This window comes from Formica exsecta, unplaced genomic scaffold (assembly GCF_003651465.1).
Source record: "Formica exsecta isolate Colony F162 unplaced genomic scaffold, ASM365146v1 scaffold108, whole genome shotgun sequence".
Lineage (NCBI taxonomy): Eukaryota > Metazoa > Arthropoda > Insecta > Hymenoptera > Formicidae > Formica > Formica exsecta.
Window position 1 is genome coordinate 268,929 of NW_021848419.1, and position 17,284 is coordinate 286,212.

The following is a 17,284-nucleotide window of genomic DNA, read 5'->3' on the forward strand; positions in this document are numbered from 1 at the left end:
ATCAATTACATTTTTAACAATTTTGTATACACATTTAATAGAAATTCATATCTTATAGAATATAGAGGAATTTTGCAAGATATGAATCGCTCTCTGATTGAGATGGATCAAAGCACAAGATATTTCAATTAATTTAACTAATAGTGTTTTTCAATTTTGTCAGAAAGCTTACATACAATGTATAATTGCAGCTTAAATTTGGATAAAATTTTAATTTTTAAAATTTTTTATGAAGGAACCCGAGACAAGAACAGCATTTTTGTTAATACTAGGCATTATGTCTTTTAATCTTTTGTTTTCAAAAACTTTGATTAACGCAATATCATAAAAAATATAATACAGAAACTCCTCAATATTTTAAAAACCCCATTAATAAAATCGTCATATTCAATTTATATTTATCTAATTCAACAAATTCTCGCAGACAAAGCGCGCGACAATTGCATTGTAATTTCGACAGAACAAGTAATAATGTATCTATAAATTCAACCGTGACTTTTATCATAGCTTTTTAGGCTTAAACTAAAAATATAGTTATTATTTATACTGAATATTTTTTGCGTATATATACTCGATAAATAATTGAGATATTGTTTCCATGTCGCAGATCGAAAATCGTTATCTCCAAGAGATACTCAAACTTCTGCAATCGGAGATTTCGGCGACGCGTTATCCCGTCGCGAATAAATAAATAAATGTTTCCGTCGCACTAACCGGGTTCCCGTCACGCGTTTGTAACATCAATGAAAAAGCGAAAAAATAAAGTGGTCTCGCACGCGATCTCCTGTAAAAAAAACGCACCTCCTACTGTCGGAACGCCATTCATCGCCGCATCTTCGGAAGCTCCGTCTGACGAGAGTGTTCTCTTCCTTTCGCGGCTCTCGCGGTGGATGGTGGCCGTTATGCTCGACGGCCGTGCCCGCGCCCGACCCGTGGTGCCCATTGTGGGATCCGTTGTGCCTACGTCCACCACTGGACATTGATTTCGGACCTCCCGCGTGGTGGTAGTACCCCTTCCCTATAGTAGATCCAAAACGTTTTTTCGTTTTTTTTCCTCTCTCTCCCCTTCTTTCTCTTTCTCCTCTCTCTCTCTCTCTCTCTCTCTCTCTTTTGACAGTCTCTTTTGACCGTAAATCCTTAATTTTAGCTAATACAAATACTCTCTTCATCTCCGACAAGCATATTCTCTCGCGAAGTCTGCCGGTCTTCTTTCTTAGTATACACGATTTTTCTTAAATTTTAAAGTTTTTCGGGACGATCGCGTTGAAAACAGGTCTATCATATCTTGAGACATTGTTTTTATCTCTCGAATCATGCACCTTCTTGTGATGTCTCACGTTCATCTGCTCCTCTCTTTTTCTCTCTCTGATTCGCGTGTCAGCTTCGTGGTGTGTGCGTTTTGTGTATTTGGCGATATACCTAACAGAAATGAAATGAAGGCGGCGGTGCAAGCTTGACCGCGATAAATGTGCGATAGACGATTTCTGAAAGCATTAAGTAGAATCGTAATACGATTTCTGAATTTGCGTACACGACTGGCGAGAGACGACTATACGTAAAAATATGCAGGGATTGTGTAGTTGTGTGTGTACATGTGGGCGCGTATAACGTGCATAAGTTACAATCTGTCCATCTAAAATTCTGCATTGGGACGCGTTCTGTTTTCCTGGGACAACAGGATGTAAGTGGTAGACACAGAGATATTTATTTGTGTATTACACAAAACTGGACAGAGACGTAAAACATGAAAAATTATAATACGAACAAAAAAATACAGATTTATTTTTAGCCTCTGTATGATATCACGTCCCGCATGCGCCATTAAATAAACATCAATACTCTTTTACAGTTATTCAGGAAATTGTGATAAAAAAATGCGTTTTAGAAATTGTATTAAAGTTTCTAATATACATTTAAAAAAAAAAAAAAGAGAACAGGTATATAAAAATACAAAAGAAAAATAAGATATAAAATAATTCCCAAATCTTATAAAGAACATAACATTACTACTATAGCCGTTATTACCCCGTACTCAATGGCAGGTACCTACTAGTTTATGCAGATATTTAAATATGTAACGAGCGAGTAGAAAAATATTTCGAGAGGCGCAATATTTGTAAAAGTGTTGTACATGTACGTATTTTTTTGAGGTGTAGAGTGTGGATAAAAATATATCTGTGTGCACGATTCATAGCCGTCCAAAGTAGAACAAATAAATCTATTACAATTCTGTGCCGATCGGTCGCGTCACGCGATACGCGAGCTTATTTCGCGAGCTACGCGCGCGCAAGCAGGCAAGAGAGATTGCATTTTCTCCGTAGAAAAATTTGCTTTGGCACGTACTCGCATTATTCTCATATTATAACGTCGTGGGTGTGCCCCGAGGCCGCAAAAACGGACCGAGAGAGTTTCGCAAAAATATACGCGAGAGATAATACAAAAGAATTCTCCAGCATACGCAATTAAGCACGCGGACGGTATGTTTTCGCGATAAGTCTTTATTTTGAATTTAAATTAGGCGAAATTTTAAAAAATTATATGTATACGCGTGTGTATGTGTGATTCTTGAATAAACTTGAAAGGAAAAAAAAAAGCAAACTCTCGTTACTCGATACGCGCAACCGTTCGGCAGAGATACGTACACACACATGCACGCGCATACGCACAGATATACGTATTATATATGTATATATAAGTATACATACAATTATATATATATAATATATAGTATATATAGCGAAAGATATTTGCTTTGTATTTTTATGTAATAAGGTTATTAAGTACCGCGGGGAATTGCCGATTCATTCTGTCTGCCATCTTTTCCCGCGAGCCCCTGGAAGTCATCACTAGCTGCGGCGGCTTTTGCCCTAAAAGCCGATCTCCCTTTAACTATATATTACACAATACACTGTTGACTTATCGCTAATCGCGAGATAATGCGTTGCGATGTCTCTCATTCACCTAGTCGGGAAGATGGATTGACTCTATATAAGGTACCACAATACGATACGTAATTAGAGGAACACAGAAATATCTATGCAGAATTTCGTGCTCAGTGTTTAAATATACAACGCAGAGATACTGAATAATTGAAATACGAAAGAACACTACAACAAGTTGAAAATCGTTGAACATCTGTGGATTGAAAATATCACGCAAAATAAAATGACGAAGCGGTTTTGAATTTTAACAGTGAATGATATATTTTGTACACTCACGCTGCGAAAACAGCGAACGCAAACGATTCTTTGACGTCAGATGATGTTGCGCAAAAGTTATTATCTATCTTTAATTCTTTCACTAGAAGAAACGCACAATTAAATCTTATCGTACATTAAATGTCAACGATCGAAAATCATATGCAAATATTTTTAGATCGAAGAAATTATAAAAATATAGGATTATATCTCTCTCTCGGGGAGAGGAAGTCTTAGTCATATGCGCATTCGTCAAATGCACCATATACAGAATGTCCCAAACAAATGTTTAATAATAGATTCTCTGTCCAATTTAGAGATAATTTTTTCTTAGAAAAATTGTCGAAAAAGGTCATCATATTTTGCAAGTTTCTAATTTTTTTTTCATATCTTTGTAACTAATAATAAGCTTCAAATTAAAATTCTATTAAAATCAATTTTTCACTAAATAAATTCCTGAAATTAAGTAAAGAATGCAATTTTGTTTTCACCTTTTAATTTCACAAAGTTTAATTTGCGAAAAGCTTTTCTTTTTCAATCGCTTATAACTCAAAAATTGTTAATGTTTCAACATTTTCGCTAAGAAAAAATCGTCTCCATATTGGTCAGAAAATCTGCTCTTAAAAAAACATATCTGATAGTTTTAGGACATCCTGTATAATATACAGCCCATACGTAGCGCGATAAAGATTCGTGTAGCTCGTAAAACTAACAAATTGGCTATACGATCGCCACGAGAGAGCATCCTTATATCATTCAACGATATCTATATATCCATATTCTGCACGGCGGTGTGCATTTGATATCCGTAAGTCAAAATGCGCGATCTCTTGATATTACGACGTAACGAAAGACAATAAAAGCAATAGCTACGTTGCTGGAGAGAGTCGCTCCATTGACGATCGAATACGCGATTTAACAATGAAGCCGATTTAACCGCGAATGACGTTACATCGATACGCTCGGTTGTGTCCAAGAGACTCGATTTCCGTTATTGCGTACGTACGAAACCCGAGTCAAAATCTTGTTTCTATTTTCAATCTCTCAAGTTTCTCACGTTTATAGATTCTAGAGGATATCGATAACAGAGATTAATTTATATAAAAACTGAGCTCCTTCCCTATTTTGTACCTCAATAAACAGTAAACGAGCAGATTTCCACTCAGAGATTTAAAGGAGGAGAGCTTTTGACAAAACTATAAAGTAAATAATTTCGAAAGAGAATGATCTGACTATGATTAAAGTACCAAAAAGTAAATATTAGGTTGAAAACTGAGATAGAAGGTAGAAAAATTTTGGCTTGGGAATTGTCCACGAGATGAGAATTACGAAAAAAATCCGGGGACAAAGCAAAAGAGGAACCTCTCTCTTACATTGCGACCCACGTCTCGTCACAAGGTAACGACGTGCGTTCTCGTACGTAATGCGTAAAAAGAGCTTGGGGACGATGGAAATCGATGGGCATTTAAATCGCGCGTTTTTTGAAGTAGGCGGAATGGAGAGAGAGAGAGTCATGCATCCGTAGGTACCTGATGACGCGAACGTGGTATTTTCTCGCACGACGAGATGGACGCTCACGCGGATAATATCAGGTGATTGCATAAGTTCGTGCCCGATTTAAATATAAACTTCAATAGATTATATTTTAGAGATAACACTTTTATTAATCAATTATATAGTCTCCATTCTTTTCTACAATGGTTTTCCAACGATCTACATTGAAGTAGGCGGAATGGAGAGAGAGAGAGAGAGAAAGAGAGAGAGAGAGTCATGCATCCGTAGGTACCTGATGACGCGAACATGGTATTTTCTCGCACGACGAGATGGACGCTCACGCGGATAATAAATAGAGAAGGGCGAACGCGAACAGATGTCCTTACAGCGCGCGCGGGAAAGAAGACAAAGTTAGATGACACCACGACTCACCGCCGTATAAATCACTCTGAGATTTTACCGTCCTATTCCCGGCGCCACCTTACGCCCACTTTCGCGTCGTCGTTGGTATCTCGTTTACGCGCTCCTATTTCTCGTGAAAAAAATTTTTCGCTGAGCTTACCGGAAGTTCAGAAGCGCAAGCGCGCGATGAGCATGGATAAAAACGCGCCTACGAAGACTCATTACCGCGATAACGAAATTGGGTAAACTCGAAATGCCGAGTACCTCCTTCGCTCGCTATCTCAGTCCATGAGATAGCGTAATCGATAAACGAGCGAGATTTTTTTTTTTTCTCTAAATATTACTATGATTTTATAAGCGTATTATCCGTTTTGTCGAATTACACTATCAGTCGGATGTCAGGAACGGATTATTTAATCTGGATTCGCTTGCCGATAAACGGCGCGAAGAAACGGAGAGAATCTTCTCTTAATATTAATTCCGCGGCTGAAAAATGCAACGTATACACGGTGGAAAAGAAGTTGCTGAGAGGAAACTGCTAAGCGAAGTGAATTACCGACAGATGCATCAACCGTGCAGCAAACATCTCTCTCCTAATTAATTAATTTATTTGTCCCGCAAATATTTTCCCCTTCTTTTCCTGTGTCTATTTCGGAGACTCGTGTCTTTTTCACATAACCCAGGTTCTCCAGATATCAAAGACAAGCAATTGCCTGAGTATAATATATAAACACACAATTTCTCTCTTTCTCTCTCTCTCTCTCTCTCGTTGCTACATACACACACAAACTAAATCTCTATTCTCTAATTGTATTGTGCATCTACGAATGGGAGCAACAACAACCGTCAGGCTAGGCCGTCGCTTCTCTCGCGCTCGTTTAGAAGATGATTCTCACACACGATTATTCATTATTACTCGGCCCTCAAACTTATGATTTTGTCGCAATAATCGTCTCCGTTCGTCAGATCATTTAACAAAGTACGCTCAGTTATGTGTGTGCACCTTGTTTTATCTCGTACGCTTTTCAATTCTTTTAGTTTAACTCAGCCCGATTCATTAAAATCAAAACTGAAAAGGGACAAATAATCAATTAAATCAAGATTAATTTGCATCAAAATCGACCATTGATCTTGCAGCTTGACAGATGTGCAATCGATCATCCAATGCACGTTTTTCATTGTATCATTTTGCATTTCTTGCATTTCGTTCAAATAAAATAGTATCTTCATAATAATGAAGATATTTAACATAGTCATTGAGATTTTTTTTTGCGAAGTATACCGTTTGCTACTTGACATAAAAAAAAAATATATAGAGAAGAAAAAATACGAGACGAATGAAGAACTCTGTCGCGTATATATGGGTCTGCATTATCGCTATTATTAGCATTTTTATTGAAGAGCACAGGCAGAGGCCGTGCGTCACACAAGATGGCACGATGCGTGTCTTTGATACGTATACTAACGTAGTCACCAGTCTCCGCAGAGTGGCGACGCTTGATTCTGGCCTCCGTGTTTTATCTCAGGCTATCGCGCATCAATACAGTAATCAAGTGGAAATAGCGACATAGATAAGTAGTTATAAAACCCTCTGACATACAGGAATAAATGTGGAGGAATAAATATATGAAGAGAAGTATAGAGTGGGATTAAAGCTGCTACTCTGTAAAATCTAACAAGGGTTGATTTAACTATTTACATCGCCGGATATATGGTAGACGCGTATATGTCGCATAAGACTGCCCACATATTTTTGTTGGATAAGTTAGTAACTACGTAAATCGTTACCTTTAAATACTGAGAGATTTCTCATGGAGTCAATTTTATTATTTTTATTTATTAGCAAGCAATAAAATCTTGAAAAAAATTTTCGTATCCATAATTTGAGATATTGATGTCAAAGATTAGACAGTTAGAGACGAACGTTTTTCTATCCTATAAATTAATAAAAAAAAAAAATATGCGCTTACCGTGCATTCGACATATTTTAAATAGAGTGTCGTGTATACACAGCATACTAAAATTATTACAGTACAAAATTAAACGAATTTTCCCTCTTACTGTCCCAGCATCTGTTTCTCCGCGATATATAATAGATACGCTTTGGTTCCTACGTAAAACACGAAAGCTAATTTCGATGCACGCGCGGCACCAGATTTATGAGAAGAAAGCAAGAACTCCATGGTAAAAAATTTATACAGCACCAAAGCCCTGCTCGTCCGACCGTCAAATTGCAATGTCTTCGGATTAAATTTATATGAGCCTGCCTAACTCCCCTCCTCGCTCCGTTCTCAAGAAAAGATTCGACCTGAATTGTACCGTAAATACAAAAAACACAAAAAAAACTATCGGTATTGGTGAAAACATTGCAGATGTTAACATAACTAACTGCTCGAATCGAAATTTCTCCCTTATTCCCGATCTTAATTTTTAATCTAACATCTACTTTGATACTTTAAGATGTCAGATTGTCCTTTCGTTAAACTATTTAACCTATGATTTTGTCAAAAATCCCTCTTTTAAACCTCTAACAATAAGTGGAAAACTGTTCGTTTACTGCCTATTTAAAGTATAAAGTAAAGGAGTTTAATTTTTATATAAATTAAGCTTATCGAAATACTCTAGAATCTATAAACGTGAAAAAATTAAAGTTAAAAATAAAAGCAAAATTTCAACTCGAGATACCTCAAGTATTTTTCTCGTTTATCATGGGGTGATTACAATCGCGAAAATAATTGACATGTGGATGAATTAGCTTAGAAACTCTCGAATCCCTGTAAAATGCGTCGCGAGAGAATACATAACACGCGTCGGTGCCCCCATCGGTAGACTCGAAAAGCGTGATCGTATACGATACGCAGTTCTTTCATCGTTCCCAGGGGAAAGGGAAAATGTCAAAGTTTTCAACCTCCGTTCATAAGTAACGAGCCGCATGGAAGGGTGGCGCGCAACCGGGTGTAGGTTTACGTGATCTTCATTGTGCTCCCGATGACATTTCGTAACCTCGTTTCGTCAACAACGCTTTTTATTTTTCAAAAGAAAATAAACTCGCGTTGTTATACTTGTTTAGAGTTACAGTTGAATTAACGTGAAAAGCGATGCTGGAAAAACATTAAATTTACTAACCCTTTCATTCATTAACAAAGGACAAAAACGTAGTATAATACGAGAGTATATACCTGAAAAACAAAATAATAAAATATTGTTTTTTGAAAAGGAAAGAGACATACTAGCGAGAGATCGAGCCAACGAGGCGAAAAGGGTCAAAAGTGCACTCGTAAATTGACGCGCGCTCCGGAAGGGAGAATGATTTCCAAGATAATCATTCGATGGAATATGCCCCAAAAGAGAAAGTAACTCTGAGCCTTTGAGCCGACGACATTTTTTTGGCCACCCAATCCCGACTTGGATAGGGGTCGAAGACTATCTAGAAATGAAGAAGAGGGCAGATGTTTGAATTCGCCCACGTGTTGGTCGCGTGACGTCATGCCCGGCGTGTGGGCGTCGCGAGCAGGAGGCAACAAGAAGGAAGAAGAGGGACGGGGTGGAAATGTAGGAAGACCGCGATAAGCGAAAGAGAGAAAGAGATAAATGAGCAAGAGAGAGGGTCGGCGAAGGATGAGCGAAAAGGGAGAAAGAGGGACGAGGGAGGATGCCGAGGATCAATGCAACGGCGAGACCGGGAGGACAGAACCTGAGAATTCCCGCAGGATACTAGCTGCGATAAGCGGACGCGCGATACGCGATCGTAGAGTTGCGATCGTGGATTTAACGAACGTGGCGCGGATAACTCTCTCACGGACGTCCCCTTCCTCTCGCTTTCCCTCTTGCTCCTCATCTCCCTTTTTTCTCTTTCTCTCGCGATCGACGATACACGCGTGTCAAATCCAGTCGATATTATACGGCGGCAAGGATTGTTAGAAAACTGGAGGAACACAACACGAGCGCGCTGGCCATTATAAAATCGATACATGCGCATCAAGTTATATAACGTGGCATTTCACGTGCGTTACAATGCATTCTCGTAGAAATTATTAAATGCAACCGTATTATTCATCGTGATCTTTCCCTCTCCTCTCATCTCGATTTTGCGTTTACAAAGCGTCACAACGCACGAATTGACGTAAGAGCTACATGCGTCTTACCTAACGCGATCGTTCGATGCTTTTTGGGAGAAATTTTGTAACGCATTTTTCATGGAAAATTTAAGGCACGCATTCAACCATCCATCTTCGCGTTATGGCGATTATTAATATGATGATTCAAAACGCCGATATGAAATTTGACATGTCGGATTTTAATGTTCATTGCCATGCGATCGACGCAGAAACTCGACGTGTCCGACCTTTGTTGTAAAAAAAATAGTACACAATAGGTGGACAAAAAGAGAGAGAGAATACAAGTTATTCCTGTACTCTGCGAGAGTTACACACGACACCTGGATGAGTCGGTTCACAGTTCGCCGATCCCGCGTTTAATCAACTGTGAACCGCATATATACACGCCGTTCTCTCACCTTCGACCGATTTTTCGAACCAGACGTGACGTTACACAAAAACAAACGCGGCGGCTAAATATCATCGAGAACGCGCGCGTGAAATTTACAAACTGCTTTTTGGCAATCAATTAAAAAAAGAACAAATCTCTCTCTCTTCCTTCATCAATCTTGCGTGTAATCTTGCGTATTTTATTACAATAAATATGTCCGTATGTATAGAATATCCTTTCTTTATTTTAAAACAAAATTTAAATAAAAATTATCAAAAAAGAGTTACATATATATGTAATCGTAGCTTTTCTGTATCTATATAAATACTAGACCAATGTAATTGCATCAAATCACACTTAATATAATGCGTGTAATTGATTGATATTTTATATCTATGCACGCATTATTGTGATCAAATGAGCATTGGATTGATCGATTACACTTTCCTTCTGCAAGTGGCATGAGTTGTTCTCCTCGTGTTCATTGTAAACCAAATACCCATTAACACGGAAAGATTGAACTTTCCTCGTGCATCGGCTTTCAAAGGCAGAGAGTCGACCCTACCAATTCTCAGCTCACCCTAATATTTTCATTACACACTTATAGAATAAATTTGGCAGGCGATTAGGCCATTTTAAATTCTACTGATAGCATATTTTGCAAGATGTGCCATAAATTTTACGCGGCAATAGATTATTACGATACATACACGTATATAAATTTTACATCAACTAATCAAAAAGTTAATATAGCAAGTGGATAAAAAGAAATATCCGATATAAAAAATTTTACATGAATATGTGGTATTATCATATTATACATCACGCACAATTAAAAAACTGAATTAAATTCGCGCAATAAAAAAATGCGTATTGTCTTTATGATTTTTAAACTAAAATTATTTCAATTTTGTACCAAACTATAGAAATATATATTAGAAGTATATATTTTTAAAGATTCTTTGATTCTTTCTAAAGAGTTAATTTTTTTTTTTTAAAGAATCTAAATAAAATTTATACCGCAAAAATAACATATATATATATATATATTAATCGAATAAAAAATCTTGTAAATTTCTCTCTTATTTCGCGTATAATATAAATTTGCTCGATCGGCATCGAGCGTTGTACACTAGGAATAAATATCGAGTTGGAGGATTCACTTACCTTTCTCCGACTCGTCCGGCTCGTCACTGGCGCACTCCGGTGTGCTTCGTTCCTCTTCGCTGCTACTGAAACTTCTTTGTTGCTGAACGCCCACCGTTGACGCAGATTGCGCGGAACGTCCGCTCTGTGTTTGATGCATCGAATGCTGTTGAGAGGGATGTACTATGGAACGAACGGAACCAGTCTCCATCGGTGTCTGGCCATAAGTCATCCCGAGATCCGCACTCTGATCCTGCATTGCGTAAAATAATTGACGAGTTACAAAATTACTTTGATTACAAATTATTTTGAACCGAGATTTTAAAAACGATCGTTGTTATAATTAATCCAGGTAAAAGAGTGATATAATAGTAAATTTTGCGGAACAAAAAAAAAATTAATGTACTTAATATAACCCTTAATTAATTTATTGTATAACACTTTTATCTATAAAGAGATCTAAATTATTTTTGTACCAGGTAAACACATACGATAAATGACACACTGTTCCTCTATTTTATTGATTTATATATTTATACTTTATCAAAAACTGAATATGTGTGCAGGCTTACAATGTAAAATTAGTACGTCATATTTAATATAGTTACAAACTTGTGACTTTCGTAATTTTCTCGGCAAAAATCGACTCGAAATTATCGGTTTCCTTACTTGATAGGTCGACCGTTGCCTCTGATAGTTCTGCTGTGGATGTTGTCTCATCAGACCATCGAGTTCGCCTCGGTATAAATTGGGATCGTCGTCGGGATAGACTGCAGGGTGTCTCGGAGTTTGTTGCATCGGGTAAGAACCAACCACGTGGGGTGTCGGTAAACTTCTCGCGTGTGGCGAAACGGACATTTCCACCCCACTGTCGCTCGTGGACATACGACGACCCGAGATCTGCAACCACAAAACTTAAATTCACCGATCGCGCTCCGCGATATAACACTTGACGAGGGCGCGGGCTGATCTCTCTTTTAGCTATAACGCGGAAACGCGTGCTTCGATCTCTTTTTCCGCTCACATATAAATAAATAAAGCACCACACAAATGCGAAAAATATATTGCAAACTTATCGCGATATAACTCTACATATTTATGAAGTGTAGGAGCATCCGCAAGATACGTGCGCAAAAGTGTCTGGCTTCGTAAATAAGAGAGTGCGTTCCGACAAGAATATCAGGCGAGCGAGGGGAACGTTACCTGCTCTTGCTGGGAGTACTGTCTCCTGAGAGGACAGTTTCCGCTTCTCTGTAATAACGGCAAATTCTCTTTCTCAGCCGCGCTGTGCGCCCTCTCGAGTTTCGGTCTTTTATCCCGAGTTTGGTCCGCGAGTCCCTGACGACCACCCACCTGCAAGTCCTCCTGCATTTGTCGCAGCAGCGCGCTGTCCACGGTGCTGAGGCTCGCCTTCGACATCCATTGTCCGGTCTTCGAAAGAAGTTCCTGCTTCTTTCGGCAAAGTATGCACACCCATATCACCTGCAATCAGAAAAAAATGATGTCCTGTATTGAGAGATGAAAAATTGTGATAGGCACAATTTTTCTACGTTTTCTTTGTGCAAAAATATATTTCTGGGCAAAGTGCGCTTAGAAGGGCAATATAGTTGGACAGTACTCTTTATATGTCGTCAATTAACGAACGCGCGAAATTTTATATTCACAAGGCGAAAGTATCTTGAAACTTTATCGATCCAGGTCACCGCGTGCGCGACGAGGATATTAATAGGAAATTACCTATAGGAAGTCGGCCGGTTAGTCCAAGTTAATTGGAATATATAAAACGGCACGAGATTGATTATAGAAGCGAAAGACACGTAAAATCTCCGGACCAGCATTAATCCAAACGACGTATCTTGGTTTCGAGCGCGTTGTTTTTGCACGACGAAGACAATCCGTGTATAAACGTAGTTGAAAATATACGACGCTCTCTAGACCGAGCAAGTACGAGTATTTAGAACAATTGTATATTCGCAAGTCCGCTACGGAGAGTCTGATATCTCACCGGCTTTACAGAGGCAGAGAGAAATTGTAAATTCCTCTTTAACGAAGTCTTCGGACCGGGCCATTGCCTCGGGCTATATTCTTATGCAAATCCACGCGGATCTGAGCAACGTTAAATTAAATTGAGCAGATCCCAAGCAAAAGCGTAACAGAAAGAAATCTGTATTGTAGAATACGTATATACACGTGGACAATTAGAGGGCGAATCGCAATTCTCTATATAATTCCTTATATTTATATTATAATTATAAACGCTTTAACACTGTTTACTTATTTGTTTTTTTTTTAACATTAAAATTTGCGCTATAATAATCGAATAAAGTAATCTTAAAATTATACTTTACACTTCCAGATTTACAAATTTATTTCACAATATATATTCATATGTACATACGGTGTATATAATTTATGATAATAACATAATACATTGCACAACTTTTTTTATAATATTCTAATTTTCAGCTTCGTGTATTGATGAATATAAATAATTTTTTTCTTAAAATTTCCAGAAAGACAAAAGTCATTATATTTAATTTATTCCATTATTAATAGTAAAATAAATCTACAAAATGAAAAAGATGCTTTATAATCAATTCTAATATAATTATATACGAAATAGAAATCGCACAGTTTAATATAAGCTTGTACCATATGAGACTCTCAACATAAGATTCAATAAATTACATACAGAAAGTATTCTTATTCACAAGTGTTGTGTATCGGATATAATGAGGGTTCACAATTAGCAAACTACCGCTCGAATCAGGCAGTTTATACAGTGTGAATAGGAACTAGTAGAATATTTCATCAAGATAGAGAGTGATGGATGGAGCGTTTAGCAGCAAACTACAAAACAATGCCTATGCAAACTCTCATCGATAACACTTTGCTGCCCACTTCTACGTTACATTGAGAAAATCACGATAGAATCAGTAACATTTCCAAATAACGCAAAATCGGAAGTTTCTTTGAAAAGAAGGAATCCCACATACTTATACACATACGCGCAAAGGCGAAAACTTTAATTATTGTTATAAGAATCCGAATTGCAAACGCAAATCAACGTCAAGAAACTTTATTATAGTTTGACGATAAAAACCCTTTTTGAGAGCAAAGAAAAAGTAATCTACCTAAGTGCTTGTCAACCTACTTGTTCGTCTGAACGCTGCGTGCTGGCACGATTTGATATCGTAAACCCCGCTTTTCCTTTCTTTTTTGAAATCGTATATATATGAATCAAATCTCTGCATTAAAAGAACATGTAACTTTTGTTGTAGCACGCCTGCGATATATAATTTTGACTCTTTTGCTACTAAGAGTGACTATAGTTTATGCTTATCGAATTTTTTTTGCATATCTGAGCATGCCTGTGCGAAAAAATATGCATAGCCCCCCATAAATATTCTTGCAAAATATTTTATAATCTCATAAATTTTCAAACAAATAATTTACGATTAATTATAAATATATGCATTCCGTTACATCCGTATAGCGTGAGCGTTTTTCAAAAATTATCATAACAAAAAATTAATAGATACATATAGCTCTTGTATTCATTGTTTCATTATTATAAAAATAATTCTATAAATCACGCTTTTTATATTTAATTCTAAGTATAATAATATCATCAAAAACTACCAATACTCCGCGGCCCGTTAATAAAGATTGGCTACTTAATAAAATTATTGAATAAAAATATATAAAAAATATATGATTTGTACGAGAGCTCTATAACTGAAACTACCTTTTCCAAATAAAAATTATATTATTTACACACACACCCATCATAAATTCATTACAGAGCTACATCCCGTTCCTTCGAAAGAACGCGGAAACGTTTGAACACTCGAACACGTTTCTCAGCCTGATTCGCACGTTTCGTTAAATGTTTCTTTAAAAATTATTGGAAAGCTTTCAATGTCTTTCCACAACGGGATGGTAAATTTAACGTTCTAGAATCAGAAGGGAAAATTCCAAAGAACGTAACCGAAAGCGAAGGATAAGTGCGATGAACGGCGGAAGAAAACGAATAAGTCGCGTACGTGCGCACTCGAGATTATTACTTCGCTCGTTGCCTCAAACCACAGAACGAATTTTCCGATGCGTTGAATAGAATCGCACGTGCGACAATTGTACTTGAGCAAACCCTGCCGAAGTACTTGCAACACCGGCGATACCGCGATGCGGACTGACAGCTCGTTTTCTTCCGCCGCGAGAAGAGAGCGACGAGGGGAAAGGAAAAAGCCGGACGAGAGAAGAAGCGGTAGTAAGGGTAGATGCAGACAAGAAGAACTTGAAGAGCACTTCGTTGAGTTGCCTAGGTAGCAATATGTCAAGAGCTCAACCCCTTTCCGTCGTCGCGGTCTCTTCGCCCGCCAGCTATCCCCTTCGTCCACACCGAACATTTCGCACGAAAATCTTTGAAAAAAAAAAAAGGAAGGAGAGATTCCTTGCCTGTCTGCCCGACAATTCGAGAGAGTCTGGTGCTACTCGTTCGGACGTAAACGATCCTTAATTTGGTAAATCGCTTCGGTGATTTGCATTAATTAATTAGGGGCCAATTAATTCAAATTACTTTATCACGACGCCGAGTACGCAGCGCAATACGACAGCAACGACGATGACACACACTGGCATCATCATCAACGTCGACGTCCCGATACTTGGAGAGCACAAGATCGATATCAGGCTCGTACAAGTCAATCCGATAAGTCACTGACGACGTCACAGACTGATGTACGGCACGTAATATTCGCGTAACAATTCGCGTGATTCTGTCTTGACAGAAAATATGCGGCCCATTCGAAATTCTATCACGTGCGTCACAAATTACTTCTTAATAATAATATTAATCGATAGAAAATATCATCTATAATACAACACATTTGTTGAATTGCTAAGAATAATTCGATATTTCATATCGAGCATTATCTGTTTTACACATAAATATTTCGCAGAAAAATACAAAGATTTTTTACGATTAAGAAAATGTAAGTTTATTATTTATATTATATTGTTAAACTATAATTTTTAAGATAGAAGATGTGTAGTCGCGGTAACGTTGCTTTCTCAAATCTTTTCCTTTGATCGCTCGAAATAAAACTAAAACTAAATCAACTGAATCCAAAGTCTCGTCCGGAGGAGAGAGTTTCCGCTTTCTTGAATAAAGCATCGCTCTTCAAAGGAAATAGTTTTACGAGACTGTCACAGAACAAAAGAACTGATTTTTCTTTATTGCCAGCAACCACCTGATGGATGAGAGAAACGTAAATGTTTGCAAAAAAATAACGAAAAAAGGACCGCGACGGGTTTGTCAGACAACAATTCTCTATATGTAGAATAACGTCTTCGCTTGGATCGCCCTTCAAAATCAAGTAGCATCCGCTCCGCGTGCAGCTTCTATCAAAGCACTTGGGAAGGACCAGCCCTGGAATCATGCCCGAGCATAATACGAACGAAGTACGTGGGGAACGTGCACAAGCCTGGTTTTCGTAAATGACGGCCAGGCCTTTGAAACAAGCTGACGCAATTACATAGCACTCTCGTTTTAGGAATCGGTTTGCATACACACGAAATTGGTAGAATTTCAAATGGTATTGCTACCGGCTCTATTGCCCTCCGCAGATTACGAACATTATTGTTTGTTACTACCAATTATCAATATGAATTATCTCTCGGCATAATCGTTTGAATCGCGAAATTAACGGCGGAGCGAAATTAATGAATACGCGTATATATACGCGCGTCTATTTACTATTGACGATAAAATTCGTTATTACGTATAAAGACGTAATATTGTAATGGATAATGAAATGGATCTTAACGAGTCTTAAATCAATAAATTCGCGAAACTGACGCGAAGAGCATTTAAAGAGTCCCGAGGACAGTGTGATGAAGAAACTGCAAAGATTCCGAAAGTTTTTACGAACGCAATTTTATCTCCCTACTTACACTCCCTTTAATAACTTTGACCTCTGCTCTTTTGCATCTCTTCGCCTATAGGAAGCATAGATCTATATTAGCGTCAAGGGCTTATACTTTGTCCAGGGAACTTTTCAGGTGTCCTACATATAGAACGCGAGCAGAGTCGCATTCTCCTCGGTTGCTGCTCCAGCCGGAAGGCTGTTGAGAAACGACAGATGCTGCCCGTAAGTCAAAGTACCGGAGTTCTCAGCGAACTTTCAATAATACCCTATCGAATGTGTGCTTTGGGAACGTGTGAGAAATTGCATATATTTTTCTTTACATGTAATTCCTATAATTCCTGTTTGCGATAATTGTCAAAATAAGGAAATATATTCGAATAAAAAAGTATCATGTGCAAACTTTTACAGAATAATTTATTGTTGATATATCAATTTATATTTATATCATTTTATATTTTTTGTTTAAATTTATATCTTATCTGAGAAATATTTCAGCGATGCACGGGACTTAAAAAAAAAAAATTCTAGTTGCATCGAGAGGCTATAAAAGTAAACGAAGAACAGGAGGTATTTATTGATCATTGCAATATATATTACATCGTTCGCCCCCCCCCCCCCCCCCCTTTC

At 37.7% G+C, this 17,284-nt stretch overlaps 1 protein-coding gene across 1 annotated transcript in view; it reads right to left on the minus strand.

Moving 5' to 3' along the window:
- Positions 1-17,284, minus strand: part of LOC115234857 (regulating synaptic membrane exocytosis protein 2-like) — a 79,067-nt gene that overhangs the window by 48,139 nt on the left and 13,644 nt on the right. Inside the window, exons 3-6 of the mRNA XM_029806218.1 lie at positions 11,931-12,209; positions 11,397-11,627; positions 10,749-10,980; positions 802-1,018 (exon numbers count right to left, since the gene is read on the minus strand). Coding sequence (XP_029662078.1) covers positions 802-1,018; positions 10,749-10,980; positions 11,397-11,627; positions 11,931-12,209 — 959 coding nt within the window. The remainder of the gene's footprint in view (positions 1-801; positions 1,019-10,748; positions 10,981-11,396; positions 11,628-11,930; positions 12,210-17,284) is intronic.